The sequence below is a fragment of the Sus scrofa genome, chromosome 6 (assembly GCF_000003025.6).
Source record: "Sus scrofa isolate TJ Tabasco breed Duroc chromosome 6, Sscrofa11.1, whole genome shotgun sequence".
Lineage (NCBI taxonomy): Eukaryota > Metazoa > Chordata > Mammalia > Artiodactyla > Suidae > Sus > Sus scrofa.
Window position 1 is genome coordinate 93,113,067 of NC_010448.4, and position 18,800 is coordinate 93,131,866.

The following is an 18,800-nucleotide window of genomic DNA, read 5'->3' on the forward strand; positions in this document are numbered from 1 at the left end:
GGGACCTATCATGAGGTCATTCAGATGCCACCAGGTCCAGGGGCCAGAGATGCTGCATCACCCCGCCCCCAGACCCCCACAATCCCCTGGCCTGTGCACTCTGCAGTACACAGAGTGGGCGATCCATAAATGTTTGGCGAATCAATGAGTCAGCCTAGCGACCATGTGAAAAAGACAGGAAATAAACACTAAATTACAAGCAGCATAAAAATAGCTGCATTTCCAAAGCAGATTTTTTTTTTTTTTTTGATTCTGCGAATCAAGCAGGAGCAGTTAAAAACCCCAGTTCCCTCTCACTAAGATGTCTCAAAGCAGGGCCCCCTGGAGAAACCCTATTCTGTAGATACCATAGCCCATGTCTTCCCTGTCCATTCCAGATCTTTCTAGCTGCATTTTGACTCCAAGGTGCCATCTTGCCCTCTAAATCCCAGGAGCCCATTAACCTTCCTCCTTGTTCAGAGGCAAATGCCCAGTTCCTCTGACTCTATCTTTCCAACACCCTTAGCTTCCTATGTCTTGGCTTCTGGTCCAGATGTTTTGGCCACACTCAGTACCCCAGTGATGGATGAAACTCCCCCTTTGTCTGAGGCACACTGAGGTCACCCATGGCATGAGTTTCCTGTCTTGGAGAGACCTTTGTCAATGCCAGCTCATCACAAGGCTTCCAGACACATCCAGGTGGTGGAGCACCTGGTACGGCTGGGGTTCTTCAGGGAACGCCACAAAGCTGTGACACATTTAATTCCCATCACCTGAACGAGGAGTAATTTTATTTACTAGCAGAAAATAAGGCTCTATTATAGGTATGCAGGGCTCCACGATTCAGGAAATAATAACACACAAAATACTTTTAAGAAATCACATTTAGCAGGATAAAAATACGTAACACAAGCCTACTTACCAAATGCAATGTGAAAGATGATGCTGACAAGCTGAGCAAAGACGGTTGGTATCAGGTGTGATATTTGACAATGGAATGTTCACTCATTTTGTCATCTGCTACTGCTCCCTAGCAGACAAACTGTACAAGGCACCAAAGGTTTAAGAACAATTTATGTGGGAGAAAAAAAAAAGGAAAAATTCTCTCCACTGGCTCCATTTTCTTTTACTGTGGGCTCCTCGATTTGAACGACCACAAATAATAGTTCTTACTAGCCTACTGTGCACCTGTTAAACACCTCGGTCTGGTTTATGAACACCAGAGTCCTAGAGGAATAGCATTCGGGGGGTGGGGGGACCGCCTGTTTACCAAGACCTTCCAATAATCGCATCACCCCTACTAAAATAGTCAGCATGCAGATGGCTACCCCGGGGCCTGGCTGCTCTCCGTGGTGCTGAATGCAGAGGTTGGGGTGAACCTTCATTTCCCTGCCTCTCCCCGAGCTACACAGGGTTTTATCACTATTTACGAGTTTTTATAAACACATATGAAACTGATTTGTATTTCTCCCTCAATGCGGCGGGGGGGGGGGTAGGTTTCATAGGTCGCTTTTCACAACATGGGGAAAATCTAGTCTCCTTATCTCTCTTAAGACTGCAAATTTAAAGCTTCAATTGTGTGCATGTTTGTGTGTGTGTAACAGGAAAGTGGACAGGATTTTCTTCATAGACCGGGGGTGGGTCAGAGACCCATGTTTTCATCTGAATTTTGCATGGCTCACCAAAGGATGTGGCACAAGTCATTTCCCCTTTGCAATCCTCAGTATCCCTATCTGGGAGAGAAAATAAAAAGTGGGGAACGGTTACTGTTCTCCTATAGCTCTGACTTTGGGGTGCCTCCAGGTGCGTTCTGGTTCTTCCATGGGCTCGGAGACCATCAGGCAGGATGACCTTGCCTGGTCTCATCCAGCAGAGATTTTCTGGATCCAGGAGTGGAGACAAAGCTCAGCTTCTCTTGCAAGAAGCCCAGGGTTCACTCTCTCTGCTCAACTCTCCCCCAGCCCTCGGTCCCCATGGAGCAGCCATAATTCAGCTAAACCTGAGCGTTCACCCATATTTTATTTACTGACTCCATGTTACGAGACAAGTAAAATAGACGGCTGTCACCTCTATTAAACTGGGCAGGAAAAATGGCCATGTAGCAACAGGCTCTTTGTGCTCCTAATGTCTTATCTGTTTCCATGGGGAGGGAAGCAAGACAGGGGAGGTCCTAGCCTCAGGGGAGAGCCTGGTCCTGTCGTGTTGTGGGGGGAGCTCAGGGCTTTCCTGCAAACCTGTTCCCCCACTCTCACTCTCAGCTACGCTAATTCAATAGGTCGGCCCAGTCGGTCAGGAATTGGGACCATCGCTTAAGTACTCAGTGTCCCCCCCCTCCAATCCAAAGTAAAGTCACTGTACTCATTCATTAGGCTTTGGATAAAGAATGGCTGCTGAGCCCCAACGTGGGAAGCCTATGCTAGAGAAGCAAAACCTTTGATTGGTCATCTCTTACAAGTACACAAACACACACACACACACACACACACATATTCACACGCTTCAAACCCAGCATGCACCATGTTTATGTTCCCAGGCTAAACGGTCCAGGTTGGAGTTCCCATCGTGGCTCAGTGGTACGAAACCTGACTAGTGTCTGTGAGGGTATGGGTTCGATCCCTGGCCTCGCTCAGTGGGTTAAGGATCTGGCGTTGCGGTGTAGGTCGCAGACATGGCTGGGATCCCCCATTGCTGTGGCTGTGGCGTAGGCCGGCAGCTGCAGCTTCAATTCGACCCCTAGCCTGGGAACTTCCATATGCCTCCGGTGCAGCCTGAAATGGCCCAAGATGACTGTCTATACAGCCTGAATCTCCAGGTTAACCATAAGCACCTCACTTTACACAAAACTGTCATGTAGACCTGTTGTCTACGCATCCTAGCAGGATCCAGTGATGAGGTGTAAACAGGAAAGGGAGCAGTCTGACCAATGACTGGCAGCAGCATAGGTGGCACAGCTGCAGTTCTGCCTGGAAGCTGTCCCGAGTGACCTGCCTACTGAGGATGGAACAGCAGAAGTCCTCTTCTGCGGTCGAGCTCCCAGATGGGGCAGCAGAGATGCTGAGGAGCAAGTGGGAAGGAGGGAGGGCTGAGGTCAGAAAAGACAGGAGGATCATAGTTTTCTTCTGTTTCTTCTCTTTTTGGGGGGCCATGCCCATGGCATGTGGAAGTTCCTAGGCCCAGGGACTGAACCCCAGCCACAGCAGTGACAACACTGGATCCTTAACCACTAGGCCACCCGGAAACTCTCTTCTGTTTCTTCTTGAAGTCGACAGCTTGTGTCTCTCTCAAGAGAAGAAACATCACGATATGAACCAGATGATGGATGTAAAGGCCCATCCTAGACGTGAAAAAGAAAATCCCCCTCTGCTAAACACGCCAGCTCTGCCCAAAAGATCTCATGGGAAAGGCCTTGACCTAGAAGGTGCTGAACTGAAGGAGTACAAGAATACCATGGACAGCACTGGACTCTGACGTCACAGAAGAATCTAATGCCTTTCACGAAATCCTTGTCGATGACATAGAAAGAGTATTGAGCTGAATGACCAGGCAGTTAGGCAGACTTATATTCAAAGGAGTGTGTTCATCAATGCATTCATTTATTCGACAGATGGTTATTAATCGCCTGCTAGATGCACTGGGCAAACTGGTGAATAAGCCAGCTGAGGTGCACACTTGTGTGAAAGACTTTTCTAAGAGAGCCTCTCCCTCATTGTAACCAAGAATTACAAGTGCTAAGACAAGGGCAGTTCAGGGTGCTGCAGGAAAGGCTTTCTGGAGAAAAAGACATGTTTGCTGAGACCTGAAGGATGACTAGAAGTTAGCCAGAGGAGTTCCTGTCGTGGCACAGAGGAAACGAATCTGACTGGGTAGGAACCATGAGGTTGCAGGTTTGATCCCTAGCCTCGCTCAGTGGGTTAAGGATCCGGCGTTGCGGTGAGCTGTGATGTAGGTCGCAGACGCGGCTCGGATCCTGCATTGCTGTGACTCTTGGCTGTAGGCCGGTGGCTACAGCTCCGATTAGACCCCTAGCCTGGGAACCTCCATATGCTGCAGGAGAGGCCCTAGAAAAGGCAAAAAAAAAGACAAAAAAAAAAAAAAGGATCCAGCGTTGCCATGAGCCGTGGTATAGGTTGTAGACGCGGCTTGGATCTGGTGTTGCTGTAGCTCCAATTAGACCCCCAGCCTGGGAACCTCCATATGCTGCAGGAAGACAAAAAAAAAGAAGAAGTTAGCCAGAAATACAAAACAGCAAGAGCAGACGCCCAGTGTAAAGGAAAGCACAGAGCCCTCGGGGGACTTAGATGTTCAGTACAGAGGAGGGGAGGGCATGTGTGAGGCAGGCGGGACAGGGCATGAGACTGGAGCTGCGACCACAGCATGTCAAAAGGGTCTGACAACATAAGGAAGCCAGTGGGACTCTGAAGCTGGTTAAAGTATAGGGTGGTGGGTCCACAACCCCTGAATAAAGCTGACAAACCCTGACATTGGTCGCTTCCTGCCGAACATGTTGATGGCAGGGCTGGCTGCAGTGAGGGAAGGCACGTTCTCCCCAGGCTCAGATGGCACGACGAAGCATGCCAGACCACAGAAAGGGAGTCACAAAAGCACCACTGTCCAGATCAGTGGTTCCCAACCCCCAGCCATACTGCAGACCAATCACCACTTAACCTCTCTCCCCCAGACCCCTGCGCGAGGGGGAGGCCAGGGAGGAAGAAACCCATGCCTACCTCCCAAGGATGGAGCGACGGGAAGAGACTTTGGTGGTCCAGACACAGAGAGCAAGAATAACTGCCTGAAGGTTCAATGATAGGATTTACCAGGGATAAATGACAGGTCCCGCCTTTAGGCTCAAAAGATCAACTGCCAAAGAGCGGGTGAGAGAGAAGTGATAGATTGGCAGCGATGCCCGTGGAAAAGACCTCGTGATCTCCTGAGACCACCACCTCAGGAGAAATCAAGAGAGTGAAATGGCTGCACAAAAGGCTGAAATAACCAGGGGTCGGCTAAGTAGAAAGCGATGCCGAGATGTGAGGAGCGGGTGAGCTGACCTGTACGCGGGACTGTGGTTACCTCTTAACACCCACTGAAAGAATGGGTGATCTTTAGTCTGGAGGAATGCCTTTACACTTCTGTGGGATTGCATTGTGGGACAGGATGCAAATCGAAGCCAGAATCAAGGGGTGGGATGCGTATAAGAGTAAGAGCAATGGATCACATGTATTCAGTATTTATTGAGTACCTGCTACAGCTGTGGTCTAACCATGTTATGTGCATTCACTCACTTAATCCTTATTAAAAAAAAAAACCCACAAGGCAGGTACTATCATTATTGTTATCATCATCATTGTTGTTATTATTATTACGGTATTATTCTCATGAGAGATGAAGTAATTTGCCCAAGATCACACAGGTGGGAAGTGACTGAGGCAGCCCTCAAATTCAGGCTGTCAGATTCCAAAACCTGTAAGTTTATCCACAATGTTAGACGGCGAGCTTCCTTCGAGCCAGGCATCTTAATTCTCACAAGGATCCCATGGGGTCAAATCTATTCCTAGCCTCATGCTACAGGTGAGGAAATCCAGACTTAGAAAAGTTAAGCGACTCACCCACAGTGACACAGCCCAGAGGTGGGGAGGGGAGGAAGGGAGAGTTTAAACTCAGACAGATGGATTTCAGAACCTACACGCTCAACATCCAAGTCATACTGCCTTCCCCGGAAATGCAGGGAGACCACTTTTAGGGGAAATTCTGCAACAAGGGCTGGAGTGCGCCAAAACATTTGCAATAAAGAACAAAGCAAGGTCAAAAAGTAGTGAGCTTCCTGTCACAGGGGGTATTCAATCAGAGACTAGATAGCCACCTGCTAGGTGGGGGGGTCCTCCAGCGACTGAGAACAGTGGCTCTTAAAGCCTAGTCCCCAGAGGAGCACGAGGCAGCATTACCTGGGAACCTATTAAGATGCAAATTCTCAGGCCTCACCCAAGACCCAATGAATCAGCTCTGGGGGTGGCACCCAGCAGTCTGCATTTTACTAAGCACTCCCGGTGATTCAGATGCATGTTAATGTTTGAGAAGCAAGGCCTAGACTGACCCCTGGGGTTCTCTTCAGCCTGGATTCTGTGATTCTTCACCATAGACAGGAAATGTGATGCCTGGAGCCCTGGGAAGGCCTTGGCTCCCTGCTCCTGCTTTTCCGCCCAATTGGGCAGGCTTTTTGGAATAGCATATTTCAGTTCTGCAAAGCAGATGCAGGAAGGCTTTGCAGAAGTCTCCCTCGTTCCCATATTTAAAGAGCTCAGCCCTGCAGTGGTTCAGAGAACTCTATAAACCCCCTTCCATCGCAGCCTGTCTGCATCAATCCCTTTAATAGCGCAAGACTTAATTGTCTCCTATGGATTGGAACCCTTTTCACACAAACTGGAATCTTAGCTCCTTCTCCTTTTCTTTTCCCCTCCGCCTTCCTTTACCGCCATTCATATGGCACCAAAGAATTTGGAGTCAAAGCCACCACTCCCCCCGGATCTCACTCCATCTCATTATCTCCCATCTGTAAGATCACCACGGGGACTCTCTCCTCCCTCGTTTTTTGTTGTGGCCTTATTACCTGGTGTCTCTCAGCAAAGCCAGCAGTGTCTATCCCCTGGGGCCCAGCCTCCAGCCACAGACCGACCCTCTCTGCCTCAGAGAGCAAGCTTGGGCTCCCCATCCAAAAGGAGCTGATCAGGACTCCCTGGACCAGTCCCTCAAGAGCATCCCAGGACCAAGGTCTTCCCAGCGGCGAATAAACACAAAATGAATTTCACTTAAAATGTTGCACATGAAGGGAAGAAGCAGCACCCATGGGTTTCAGGTGTGTGATAGATCACAGGCCAGGAGGAGTCTGGGAGCTTCTGAATACACAGGCGCATCCTAGGAAGAGCGCCCTCTGGCTCCCTAGCACAGCAGGGAACTGTCACAGGCTGCTGGAGCCATCCCTTCCACTCCTGGGCACCTGGGTATGTGGGAAATGGGCAAATGCCATATACTGATCACAAGGTTGGCACAAGGCAAAGGGCATATAAGAAGCAGAGAGCCTCAGAGCTTGGAGTCAGACAGCAGAGACACTGCCTCTACCCTTGGGAAATCCTTTTTCTCCTAACATTTGTTAAGCATCAGGCGCTGCGCAAAGAGCTTTATATACTTCATCTTCTTTAATCTTCCCAATAACCCTGTGAGGACCACACTATAAGGTTGGACTATATGAAATTTTTGTAGCTCAAAACTATGGTTTAACCTAATATTAATATTTCTATTTCATGGATGAGGAAACGGAGGCTCAGAGGTAAAGTGACTTGCCCAAGGTCACACAGTTGGCACGTATTAGACTCCCCCTCAAACTCAGATCCACCGCATTTCATCAACCCTGAAACACACCGTTATATGCTGAGATGCTAAGAAAGAAAAAAATCCTGCAGATAAACTTGGACTTGACATGTGAGACACAGACTGATTTAAAGAGATGTGAAAATGTGTGTGTCAGGGGGTGGGGGGCGGATTCCATGCTAAAATCAATGAAATATATGATCTGACTCCAAAAATATCTTCACTAGAGAAAGCCCTTGACATACCGACAAGCAGAGCTACAGCCAAGGTCATTAGTTAACAAGGTACAAAGGTCAAAGGAAGCACAGAGAGGGAGGTGGAATGTGAGCTTTGTGGGGAAGGGAGAGCCTGGGTGGAGCAGGAGGTAGTGCAGACCTGGAGGTAATTTCAAGGAAATAAACCAAGGTTAAGATGGGGTCAGGGCTCCCAGCCCAGCAGCTGTAACACGTGGCTGAAGGGAAGCAAAAGCAAAATCAGAAGGACCCGTTTTTTTTTTTTTTTTTTTTTTTTTTTTGTCCTCAAACCCAGCCCCCTTGCCCTCAGTCCAGACTTCTCCCCTCTCCCAGTCACATTCAATTGGGATTTGGTTTCCGGAGCACAAAGAGAAGCAGAGGAAACTGCCAAACTCACGGGCCAATAGGTACCTGCTAGGGAGACAGCTGGAGCAGAACATTTAAGGAAGTGCTCACTCTTGAGGGCAATTGTGTGGGCAGTTGTGTAGGGGCAGGGCCACCATCTGAGAGCCTCCTTAAATCCTGCTCCCCAGCCGCCTCATTCACCTCATTCTAGTCCCGCCCTGTACTGATGTCAGACTCCTCTCCTCCAACGAGAAGAAATGCTGAGCTTTGAAGAGCCCTGAAGCTTTTCTGCAGAGGCCTCATATCTATCTGACTCCATCTGAGGCAGGCAGTCTCGTGCCCATTTTACAGATGAGGAAATTGAGAGCCTGGGAAAAACATGTGACCCCTCTGATCATGTTTGTTCCAAATCTGTCACCTCTGTAGAGCTCTGGGCAGTGCAGTGCCCCCACTTCCAGAACGGTTCAGTCTCTGGGGGTTGCCATTATCCCAGTCTCCCCAAGTCCCCTGGATGAAGGAACACTGTGCAGGAGAAAAAGAAACGTGGGTTTGCCTTTGCTCTTGCAGGGGTGGCACAGGGAAGGGTGGACAGACAGCTCTTGCGCCCAGGTCCCCATACCCAATCCACAATGTCTGTGGGACAGTAACACAAATTCCATTGTGCTGGCAGATCCCACCCTCCATTGTCCACCAGACTCAGTTAGTGGCAAGGGGGGCTCTATTTAGAAGGGCAGAATGGGACTCTTGCTTAAAAGATGACCCTGAAACTGATTAGCCTGGAAAGGCTATTGGAGGGGAGAGGGGATGGGACTGAGAAGGGAAAAGAGAGGTGAGGGAAGGAAAAAAAGGGCAAGAGCTAATTCACTGACCACTTTCTCTGGCCAGGCCACTGGCTGAAAAGGATGGAGACCCAGACTCCGGGCCCTGAGGTTTCCTCAAGGCTTTGATGATGATGTCTTTGAGGACAGCCTGGTGGCTGCCAGGGTGACACACAGGCTGGAGTTTCCAGAGTAGAGGGATTCCTGTGGGCCAACCGGCCACACTCAAGGGAGAGTTCAACCTTTTTCTTTTTTTTTTTTCCTGCTTTTTAGGGCCAAACCTGTGGCATATGGAGGTTCCCAGGCTAGGGGTCTAATCGGAGCTACAGCTGCTGGCCTATGCCACAGCCACAGCCACAGCAACGCCAGATCCGAGCCGAGTGTGTGACCTCCACCACAGCTTACGCAACACTGTATCCTTAACCCACTGAGCAAGGCCAGGGATTGAACCCACAACCTTGCGGTTCCTAGTCGGATTTGTTTCCACTGCGCCACGACGGGCACTCCAAGTTCAACCTTTATTGGGGGCTTGGATTAAAGTCTTAGACAGAATCCAGAAGCCCAGACAAGGTGGGGTGCGGTCAATGCAAGGATGTGTATTGCACATGCAGGAGTGGGCAGGCCCGTCTACACCTTTCCTCTAGAGCATGCATATCTGCCCCTGAGTCCATCAGCAGGGACAGTACTGGCACTGCTAGGGTTAAATGTCACAGGACCCCCCCCCCTCCACAGCCATCCAGGCCAAACAGCCCAGCCAGCCAGGCCACACTCAACACCCAGAACCATGCCGGGGTGGGGGTATTGCACTCCCCCGCCTGTGAAAAGCAGTGCTTCCCATCTTATGGTTCCACAGACACTGGAAAGCATGGGATCTGGGGCCAGGCTGGCAGGAGTTCTCAGCCTGCATCCACCTCTCACTGGCTACGTGATCTTGGGCAAGTGATTAGTTTCCTCATCTGCAAAATGAGGGTAGTGTGTGCAGAGTGGTAAAAGCTAAACAAGATGGGGGATGGGAAATAGAGCAACAACTACCTTTCTTCCTAGTCATGTGACTAGTCATTGTTTGAAAAGCAGGGTGCCTGGCAGTTAGTAAGTGCTCAATAAATCTGGGCCATCGTATTGTCATTGTGTGTTGTTTTGTTATTTCGATTTTGCTCCAGACCCAGGTGGGGTCCGAGGCAGGAGACGCACAGCCACCTTGGCACAGGCACACTGCCCCCTGGTGCTGCTGCCAGGGAATCAGCACCTGCAAGAAGAGCTATTCCAGTCAACAAGCCCAAGGCCGGTCTGCACCACGTCCTCGGTGCATCAGGAGGACCAGCCAGGGTCTGCTGGCTGCTGGTCCCAGAGGAAAGGCTCTGCTCCTGGAGTATTAATCCTCTCTGCTGCCAGGCAGAGTCTGGGGAACCCCAGGCTCCTCTCTGCTGCTGCCCGGCCCAGGGGAACATCGGCTCTCTGGGTTCCCTCTGGAGGGTCCTGAGCAAGCAAGGTGGGGCACAGCTGAAGCAGCGGGAGGCAGAGGCAGGGGCAGCTGATGGCGACAGAGTGGAGGAAGCCTGGCTTCGGCAGATCAGAAACGGTCCCAGTTGTGGAGCACAAGCAAGGCTTCCCCTAAAAGAGCCTCCCCTGCAAATGGCCCTGCCCTCCCCCGCCCCCCCAGAGGAAGAGGGGTTCTGGTACCTACCCCCAGGGCATCTGAGCCTCCTCCCCCACAGAGGGGGCTCTGTTTCCTGGGGCGAGGACACAGAGCGCCTGTGGGGATGTGGGGACTCAGGGAGGCGCACAGGCCCCACAAAGGATCCTAAAAGCAGCCAAGCAGCCTTGCGTCTCTGAAGGGTGGGGATGAAGGGGCCGCTCCTCAAAGCCCTTTGGAAAGAGCACGGCGGCAGCGGGCTGGACTTCTGAAGTCAGCTGTCGTGCCGGCGGCAGCAGGGGGATGCGGGTGACCTTGGAAGGGCCTAGTCGGGACGCGGTGCTGGCTCACCCTGCCTGCATCAGCCACCTCTAAAAACCCCAGATCATCCTGACGTCAAAAAGCCTGTTTAGCGCAGTGCGAGGCAGGCATCAAGAAGAAATTAAACTCCAGCTTGGGAAGGAGGGAAGCCCGGGCTGACGGGAGCAGCTGGGCTAGAGAGTGGAGGCAGGAATTCCTCAAGTTAATGCTCTCGAGGGCCCCTCGGGCCACTCCCAGGTCTTGTCTGAAGCTATTTACTTCCAGGGGGGAAAACCCTATTGATCTTCATTCAGTGCCTGTCTGCTCCTACACGGCGGCGAGGTTTCAGCGCATCACCAGTCACTGCGAGAAATTTCTCATTGTTTTACACACAGCGGCTCCCAAACTCAGGAGAAGGATGTTCAGGACCATTTGGGTGAACTGCTGGGAGGCGAAGCAGACAGGGCTGGTCTGGGAACTCTGGAGTAGGGGACCTCAGGACCCTGGGACAGACTGCAGTGCCCACTAGCCACCCCTCCATCACCCCCAGCCCAGACTCGGGGCTGGAAACTCTGTTTCGCTCTGTAGATGCTCAAAGAGTCCAGTGCCAGCCAGCAGGTCCCTCCCACCCCCCATCCCGCCACACACACCTGCTTTATGTCTCTGCAGTCATTTGGCTCTGAACCTCCCCCTGGCTGGCCAGAGATCACCACCGCCCCCTGGAGTGCCCCAGCTACAGCCACCACTGTCTGGTTCCCTTTTCAAATTCCGGGCTGGCCCTCAATCCTGCAGTATGTATATAACACAAGGAAGGATCCAGCCATGAAACCTACAATGGCGCTGACAGTCCCTACGGGCCTGCACTAAAGGGAACTTTGAAACCACGGAATATCCCAAACCATCGCGGCCAGCTCAGTAGTTCACAGATGGGGAAATAAAGGCTCCAGGTTGGTGGCAGAGGGTGGTTGGGCCAAGTTGGCCCAGTAAATTGGTAGAAAACCCAGGCCTCCTGGCCCCTAGCTTGGGGCCCCCTGCACTTCACCTTTTAGATCATGTTATCAGGAAAGCCAGGTCCCCACAGGAGGCCACTGGAGCGCTGGGAGGCCCCGTGCACTAAGCTGCTTTCTGTGAGTTAAGACTAGGATCCATCTGAACAATAATAACGATGATAATAATAATAAAATGCGGAACAATATGCCTTGAAAACCTTCAATGAGCAACACTTGATAACCACACGCAGCACACATCTTCCACATATTCATATAAAATAATCAATGATCATTTTTTTCCTGCAGACTACAATCCAATTACTCTCTCTCCCTCGCTTTCTCCCTCACTCTCCTTTGTTACTTGCAAACCATCCAAGCAATCAATGCCTTGACCTCTCCCTCTGATAGACACAATTACAAAAAGACAGAGCAAGGCAATTCATCTATTCAAGACGGATTGTTTGAACACTCTGTCACACTGCCGAGCTATCCATCTCCTTGTCTAAGAGGAAATTTCAGCCCACCCCCCCAAAAGGCACAAAGAGAGGGGGCGGTTTCGCTGTTCCCCAGCCCGGAGAGCCCCTTTGCACACCTGCAGGAAAACCCTCTCCCGAGCTGGGGCTCGGCAATGCTCTGCCCACTGGAGGAGGATTCTGCTCCCAGCGCAGCCAGCTCAGGCACCAGTCTCGGGAGCCAGAAGCACCCAGCACGCCCTGGAGCCTGATTTCCAGGGCCTCAGCCAGGGCCCTGAGATCCCAGAACTAGGGAGAGAGGAGAAAAGGGAGATGGCATTGGGCCCAGCCAAGGTGCCAGTCATGTCTGGGTTTCAGCATGAGTCTCTCTGTCTCCCTCTCTCAGGGCCATGTCCACTGTAGCCCCTGACTCCAACTAAGACTCCAGACTGGGCTCAGAAGGATGGAAGCTTAGCTTCCCAGGAAGCTCCAGAGAAGCCCAGAGGCCTCAGAGCCTTCCCATCCTCCGTCCCAGCTGGCACAGCTCTGGCGGTCACGTTTGGCATCCGCACAGCACCCCAGTCCTTGGGCTGGGAATCAAATGGGGCAGGACTCTCGGATATAAATGGCTTGGGCCGACACGCTAATTAATCCTGGGGCTTAATACCAAGAAGATTAGAAGAGAGGAGGGCTCTGCCATCCTTAATTGCATTATTACACGCTGAACCCAAGAAAGGGCGGGCAGGGTCAGGGCTTCCCCTCAGGGCAGTGAGGAGTCCCCCACTACAAGTCAATTTCACAGTCAGAGGGAGCAGGTGAGGATACAGCATCCTGCTCCTTCTCAGCTCATCCATCTGGGGCTTCCCTCGCCTGCCTCTGTCTTCCCTGGGCCCCCACCCCTGATGCTGGGCTGAGAGCTTGCCCATCCCATGCCTGCTGAGGAAGGACCACAAAAGAGGGAACTGCAATGCTTGGGCTGGGTGCATAGCACCTTTGGGGCCCCCGTCTTTTCTCCCAAAGGCATTCTACCATGCAGGCCTTCAAAAAAAAAAAAAAAAAATAGAGGGAAAGAAGGAGGGATTAAGGAAAGTGCTGGCCCACTGCTAAGGGGCTGCCTGCTCCTGGAATGGTAACCAAACTGGGTACTAAGGAAAGCAAATGAACAGAGATAGAAGAGACATTTGGGGCTTGCCAGGAGCAGCCTGAGCTGCAAAGGGTTAAGCTTGGCCGTGAAGGCTGTCCCCAGAGTCGGGTTCCTGGATTCCTCTACCTCAAATGTCTGCCTGCCAGGGTCCTGGGCATGGATAGAAAGATCCCAGCGTGGGCACAGCTGAAGGCTGTGCTCTACCCGCATCCAGATATGCAGTTCACGAGGAGCTGGGATCCAGGAGAAAGCTGGGGAGGAGAGGGGCCGCCTCAAGATTTCCGACTTGCCTCTCAGGAAAATCTTAAGTACGGGAACCAAGCTCGCCATTGGTTCTCCGGCACCCCCTCAAGCCGCTGGCGGCCCAGAGTCCGCGCCTGGATTAGAGCCACAGGGGAGGAAGGTGGCCCTGGCTCAGCAGAGCTGTGGCCTCCGTGTGCCAGATGCTGGCGGTGGCGCCTCGCGCGAACCCAGGCGGCCCAGGTCTCCGGCCTGGCGGCGGGCGCAGGGCCTGCGTGGCGGAGGCTCCCGCTTGGCCAGGCAGGGCCCAGCCCTGGAGGTCTCGGGCCTGGGACACTCGGGGTCCCCGACCTGCCCGGAGCGCTACCTACAGGGTGCCTGGGGCGGCCACAACAAAGTTAAAGCCCGGAGTAAGAGTCTCCGGCGAGAAGAGACGCGGAGACGCCAGCGCCCCAGAAAGCCGCGCGCAGCCCCGCCAGCCGCCGCCAGCTGCGGAGGGATTTCGGCTAACTTTAAAAACCACTCGCATCCTTCTCGTCGCCTTCCCTGGCTGCGCCGGGCAGGATCCGTCGCTCCCTTTCCCCCCGCCGCCCACCTCCGCCTGCGTTGCCCCAGGCGGGGGAGAGGCCTCGGCAGAGACGGACGGCTGGAAAGACCAGCGGGGGCCGCCCCTCCCCTGCCCCGCGCTGCAGGGCTGAACCGGGACCACCGAGGCCGAGGGCGGCACCGTCAGAGGAGACCGGCCGCCCTCGTCATGCGAAGCCGGACCCTGAGTCCCCGCGGTGGCTGCTCGAGCTATGCCCCAGGTGCGGCCGAGGGGCCCGCAGGGAGCGAGGACGGAAAAGAAGTTGGCGCCTTCCCCAGGGTTCCCGCTTCGCGGAGAAGCCGGGTCCCAGAACTCGGTCTGCGGCCGGTCCTGCTGACAGTCGCCGGGAAATGCGCCCGCGACTCCGGCTGGGACCAGAACGCTTCGCTACACTCGGCCAGGTCTGGCCTCCTAGGAGCGCGCCAAGGGCCCCTCGCCCGCCGCAGCCCCAGTAAGTCAGGCCCGTGACCCCGGCTTTGGAACTTTGTCCTCACCGGGACAAGCTTTTGGTGGTCACCCGGTCCCGGCAGCCCAGGGAGAGCTTGAGAAATCTCTTGGGATCGCGTTCAGAGGCCCCTCGTTCCCGCCCCAGCCCGGGCGCACAGAGACCCCCGGCTCCTGGGAGCCCTTACCGATCCGGATGACGTGGGGCATCCCGCGCGAGTCCGGAATCCAGAAGGCGCACACGAGGAGCCCGGCCCAGTATTCCCAAACCAGACTCCGGAGGCGCCGCCAGGGAGCGGTCATCGTTGGGCGCCGCCGAGCGTGCCCGGGGCGCGGCCGTGGCGGGCTCCCTGGGGCGGCAGCTCTAGGCGCGGGCGCGCAGCAGCCCCCGAGGCGCCGCCTGGCCCAGCTGCCCGGCTCCCAAGCGCCGCTGCGAGTGGGGGGCGCCCCGCGGCGCCGCGCACATCTTACTGGGGGGCCGCCCCGCCGGCGCCCGCCCCGCCCGGCTGCCGCCCACGGGCCGCCCGCGAGCGAGGCTCCTGGGCTCCGCCCGGGCTCCGCTCGGACTCGGTTGCGGCTCGCGTCGGCTCGGCTCCCGCGCGGACTCCCACCTGCCCCGGCTGCCGGGCGCTGGCGTGCGGGCTGCACGCGTCTCCGGCCGCTCCTCCTCCAGCCGCCGCGGATGCTATCGCCCGGGCTCGCACAAAGCCCCGGAGTGGAGTTGCACGCGCGCACACACTCCCTCCCAGCCCCCTCCCCCGCGCCCTGCCTCCCGCCTCCCGCGCCGCCCGCCGCCCGCGCTCCCTCCGCGCACTCCCCCGCGCACACACACTTCACACTCACACCCGCCGAGGCGTACACTCGCGAGCTCACACCTGCGCAGGGGGCGGGGAAGGGGACGCGGGACCCGGGGGAGGGGGGACGCCCAGAGAACGAGGACTCTCCTCGTTTCTCAGACGTCCCCATCCAACCTGCCGCCCCCAGTCCCTTCGACTGCGAGGGCACGCAGCCTGGGAGCCGGGCGTGGAGCACGAGAGCTGGCACCGCGAGCTGGGAGACGGCGGCAGCCTAGTGGCCCGACCAGCTGGAAGAGACGCGCCCGCCGGGAGCAGAGGGACCTGGAGCCCGCCGTCTGCGGAGTCTCGCCTTCCCGCTCCCACGCAGCCGATGCCGGCTGGACGGCGGCGGCCAGCCGGAGACTGACCCAGGAACCGGTTTCCCGCCCCAATCCCAGCCCTGTGGAAGCAGAGTTAGAGTTGGGGCTGGGACTCGGGCAAGACGGAATTAAGAGGATTGCCCACGCTGGGCTAATAGAGGAGCTGCAGGAGCTGGTAGGGGTGGGAGAGTCCGGGGCAGAGTCTCTACGGTGGAAGGCAGGACTTGACCGCGTACTGCAACTAGGGGGGCTTCGGAGAAAGCCAAATCCTTAGATGCATAGGGACGGCTGAGATGCACCCTGGCACTCCCCAACCCTCTTCTCCAACTCTGCAGGAAGAGTTGGCCCCCCTCCCCCAGTCCTCCTGAGCAAGAATAAAGAGAAATTGTAATCTTCCGTGGGACGGAGCAGGACCCATGGGGGAACAAGCTAGAAAGGGTTAAAAAAAAAAAACGCTTGTTTATTAGCAATAATAATTTTTTTTCAAGTGGCGCTGGGTGTTGAGGGAAGGAAAGAGCTGTGGAGCGAGTCTGGAGCAGGAGACTGCAAAATTCGCAGTTAGGCGAGTTTAATGACCTTTTTGACAGAGACAAAGCGGTGCCGATACAGTAGATAAATAAACGGATCTGTCACCACCGGGGCAGCGGCTAGGTTGTGTGTGAATTTATTTTTCTCATTTAAATAATTTGATCTATTCCCTCATTCCCAATCTCTCCCATTTGCCAGCTGTCTGGTAAGAGCATGGCCCCCAACATCTGAAAAGCAAATCTTTAATTTTCTTACAAATAGACTACGCGTTGGGCTCTATCTGTCCTGTAGATTCCCCCGTCTTTTCTTTCCCTCCCTATCCAGGCATAGGAGACCATGGCATTGCCTGAGAATGTGACTATTGCAGCATATCCCATCCTGCCGATTAAGGGGGCACTTCTTCCGGCCTGAAATGGAGGCCACTGTGGCTGCGGAAGGCAGAAGAGGGGAGGCTCCCAGGAATCTCCTCCTGAGACGGGAAAGAAGTGTGCTGGTCTTGAGGGCATCCTCAAAGATCTGCCAGCAAAAGGAGGTTACTTTTTTTTTTTTTTTCCAGACTTTGGGCCTTCCTCACCCATGAGCAAGAGTGGCTGGTTTCCCAAACAGCCACTGAACAATGTTGCCCAAGGGACCAGAAGGAAAGACATGAAGACCAGAGCCAGAGAAGCAGCAGCTGCCACGTCTTGATAGAGAGTAACTGGCCCCAAGGCAGAAGTGCAGGAGAGGGGAGCCCAAGGCCCCATCCACCAGGATAAAGCTGAGGGAGCCTCTTCATTCAAAACCGGACACCCCAGCCCCATGGCTTATCAGCTTCCAAAGCTGGTTTCGTCGCTCCAAGGAACCAAAAAGTGCTGACTGTTCACAATGGAAGATAACTCCAGGGCCCTGTTGGGACCTGGAAAGGGAACTGGCAGGATCTGAACTTAAGGCAAAGAATTCTCAAGGCTAAAAAGGCTTCACTCAAGGATGCTTAAGTGCTGGGGGAGGGGGAAGCCCAGATGCCAATTCTGTATTGGTTATCCTGCAGGCAGCCTCTTGCCTTCAGAGGGGAAGAAGCAGAAGAGTAGAGGGGTGACTGCAGGGGTGGGGCAGATCTGCACTCCAGAGCAGAACCTCGGGGAAAGGGGGGAAAGGCCGGTGGGAGAGAGGGATGAGGGATGGGGACCAGGAAGAGGAGGAGCAGCCGCTGCGGCCAAGAAAGCCAAGAAGAAAGAATGGTACTGGAGAAGTGAAAGGATGAAGGTAGAGGGCGACTCTGAGGATCCCCCGGGCATAAGCGTGTGGCCCTGTCACCCGCAGCCCACCCCAGCGCCCCTAGGGAAGCCACACAGGCTGGGCCTTGCTCCTGCCGCAGCCCAGAGTGGGCGGGAGTTAGCCAGCGCTGCGGAGGGAGGGTTTCCTCTGCTGCCACGTTGTTGGCTGTGTTGGGAAAAGCCTCCAGCTGCGGAGGCTGTGGGGCTCGGTCCCAGGGCCTGGCAGCCCAGCTGGAACCATGGGCTCGGAGGGAAGCCCACTGCCCCCCCAGCCAAGGGCTGGGCGCCTTATCCTGGATCTGGCTGCAAGCCCTTTTATAACCCTGAGGTCTCCCCAAACTGACAGCAGCCTCCTGCCTCCCAGTCAGTGGGAGAACGGGATGCATTATGACAACAAAAACAACAGGGATGATAATGACCACTAGGACTTATCACATGTTTTCTGCACTCCAGAGGATGTACCATTCAGCGTATCTTATATGCATCGCTTCATCTAACCATCTTGCATTCCTCTGTGATGGGATCTGTGTGACTTTTGCATTTTACAGTTGAGGACTCTGAGCCTCAGACAAGTTAAGGGGTCCAAAGTCACACAGCCAGTATTAGACCCTTCTCCTCCTCCTCCTCCCCCCTCCCTCCCTCCTCCTCCCTCCCTCCCTCCTTCACCTCCCTTCCATTGTCCTTCTAATATTTATTGGCCATCACTGCCAGGTGATGCGGGTGGGGAGCCAGGACCCCCGTTCCGGGGGCCTCTCTGCATCCTAAGCTTACAGCCCTGACCCTTGTCTTCTCCTGCCTGGGCTCAGCTGGGGACAGGCTCTAGCAGAGGAATCTCCTCACCTCTGCTGGAGGCCCACTGGGGCTTCTGGCTGCTCATACAGAGGCAAAGGGTGAACTAGGATTTGAGTCCTTTACTAGAGCAACCTGGGAAGCTCTGAGTGTCCCCAGCCCACGAGGAGGGACCCGCAGCCCTCAGTCCCAGCCCTCGCCTTGCACTTCTCCAGGCTGCTTTTGCCACCAGCAGGCACCAGGGCTGGCACGATCTCAAGCTGCATCTCCGGGGATGGGGAGCCACCAATCCTGGCTTCTCGAATTGTTGGTAAACAAGTCTACCCACCAGCCAGGCCTCCGCTCCTCACTCCCCCACGAGGCAGTCAGAGCCGGATTTATGAGGCCTCCAAACCTCATTCAGACTAATGCAGCTTTTCATTCCAAAATAAAAGGGGCCGCTGTCTGAAAGGACAAGTGCTCCCGCATATCATTAACATCGCAAGTCGCTGCCAGCCAGATTCACGTCTCCCACCGGCTGACAGGTGGGGATGGGGGAGGAAGAAACCCTAG

At 54.5% G+C, this 18,800-nt stretch overlaps 1 protein-coding gene across 1 annotated transcript in view; it reads right to left on the reverse strand.

The window, feature by feature from the left end:
- The window catches only part of GRIK3 (glutamate ionotropic receptor kainate type subunit 3), a 247,752-nt gene extending 232,770 nt beyond the window's left edge, over positions 1-14,982 (reverse strand). Inside the window, exon 1 of the mRNA XM_021095961.1 lies at positions 14,711-14,982. Within this exon, the coding sequence (XP_020951620.1) occupies positions 14,711-14,825 (115 nt within the window). The 5' untranslated portion in view covers positions 14,826-14,982. The remainder of the gene's footprint in view (positions 1-14,710) is intronic.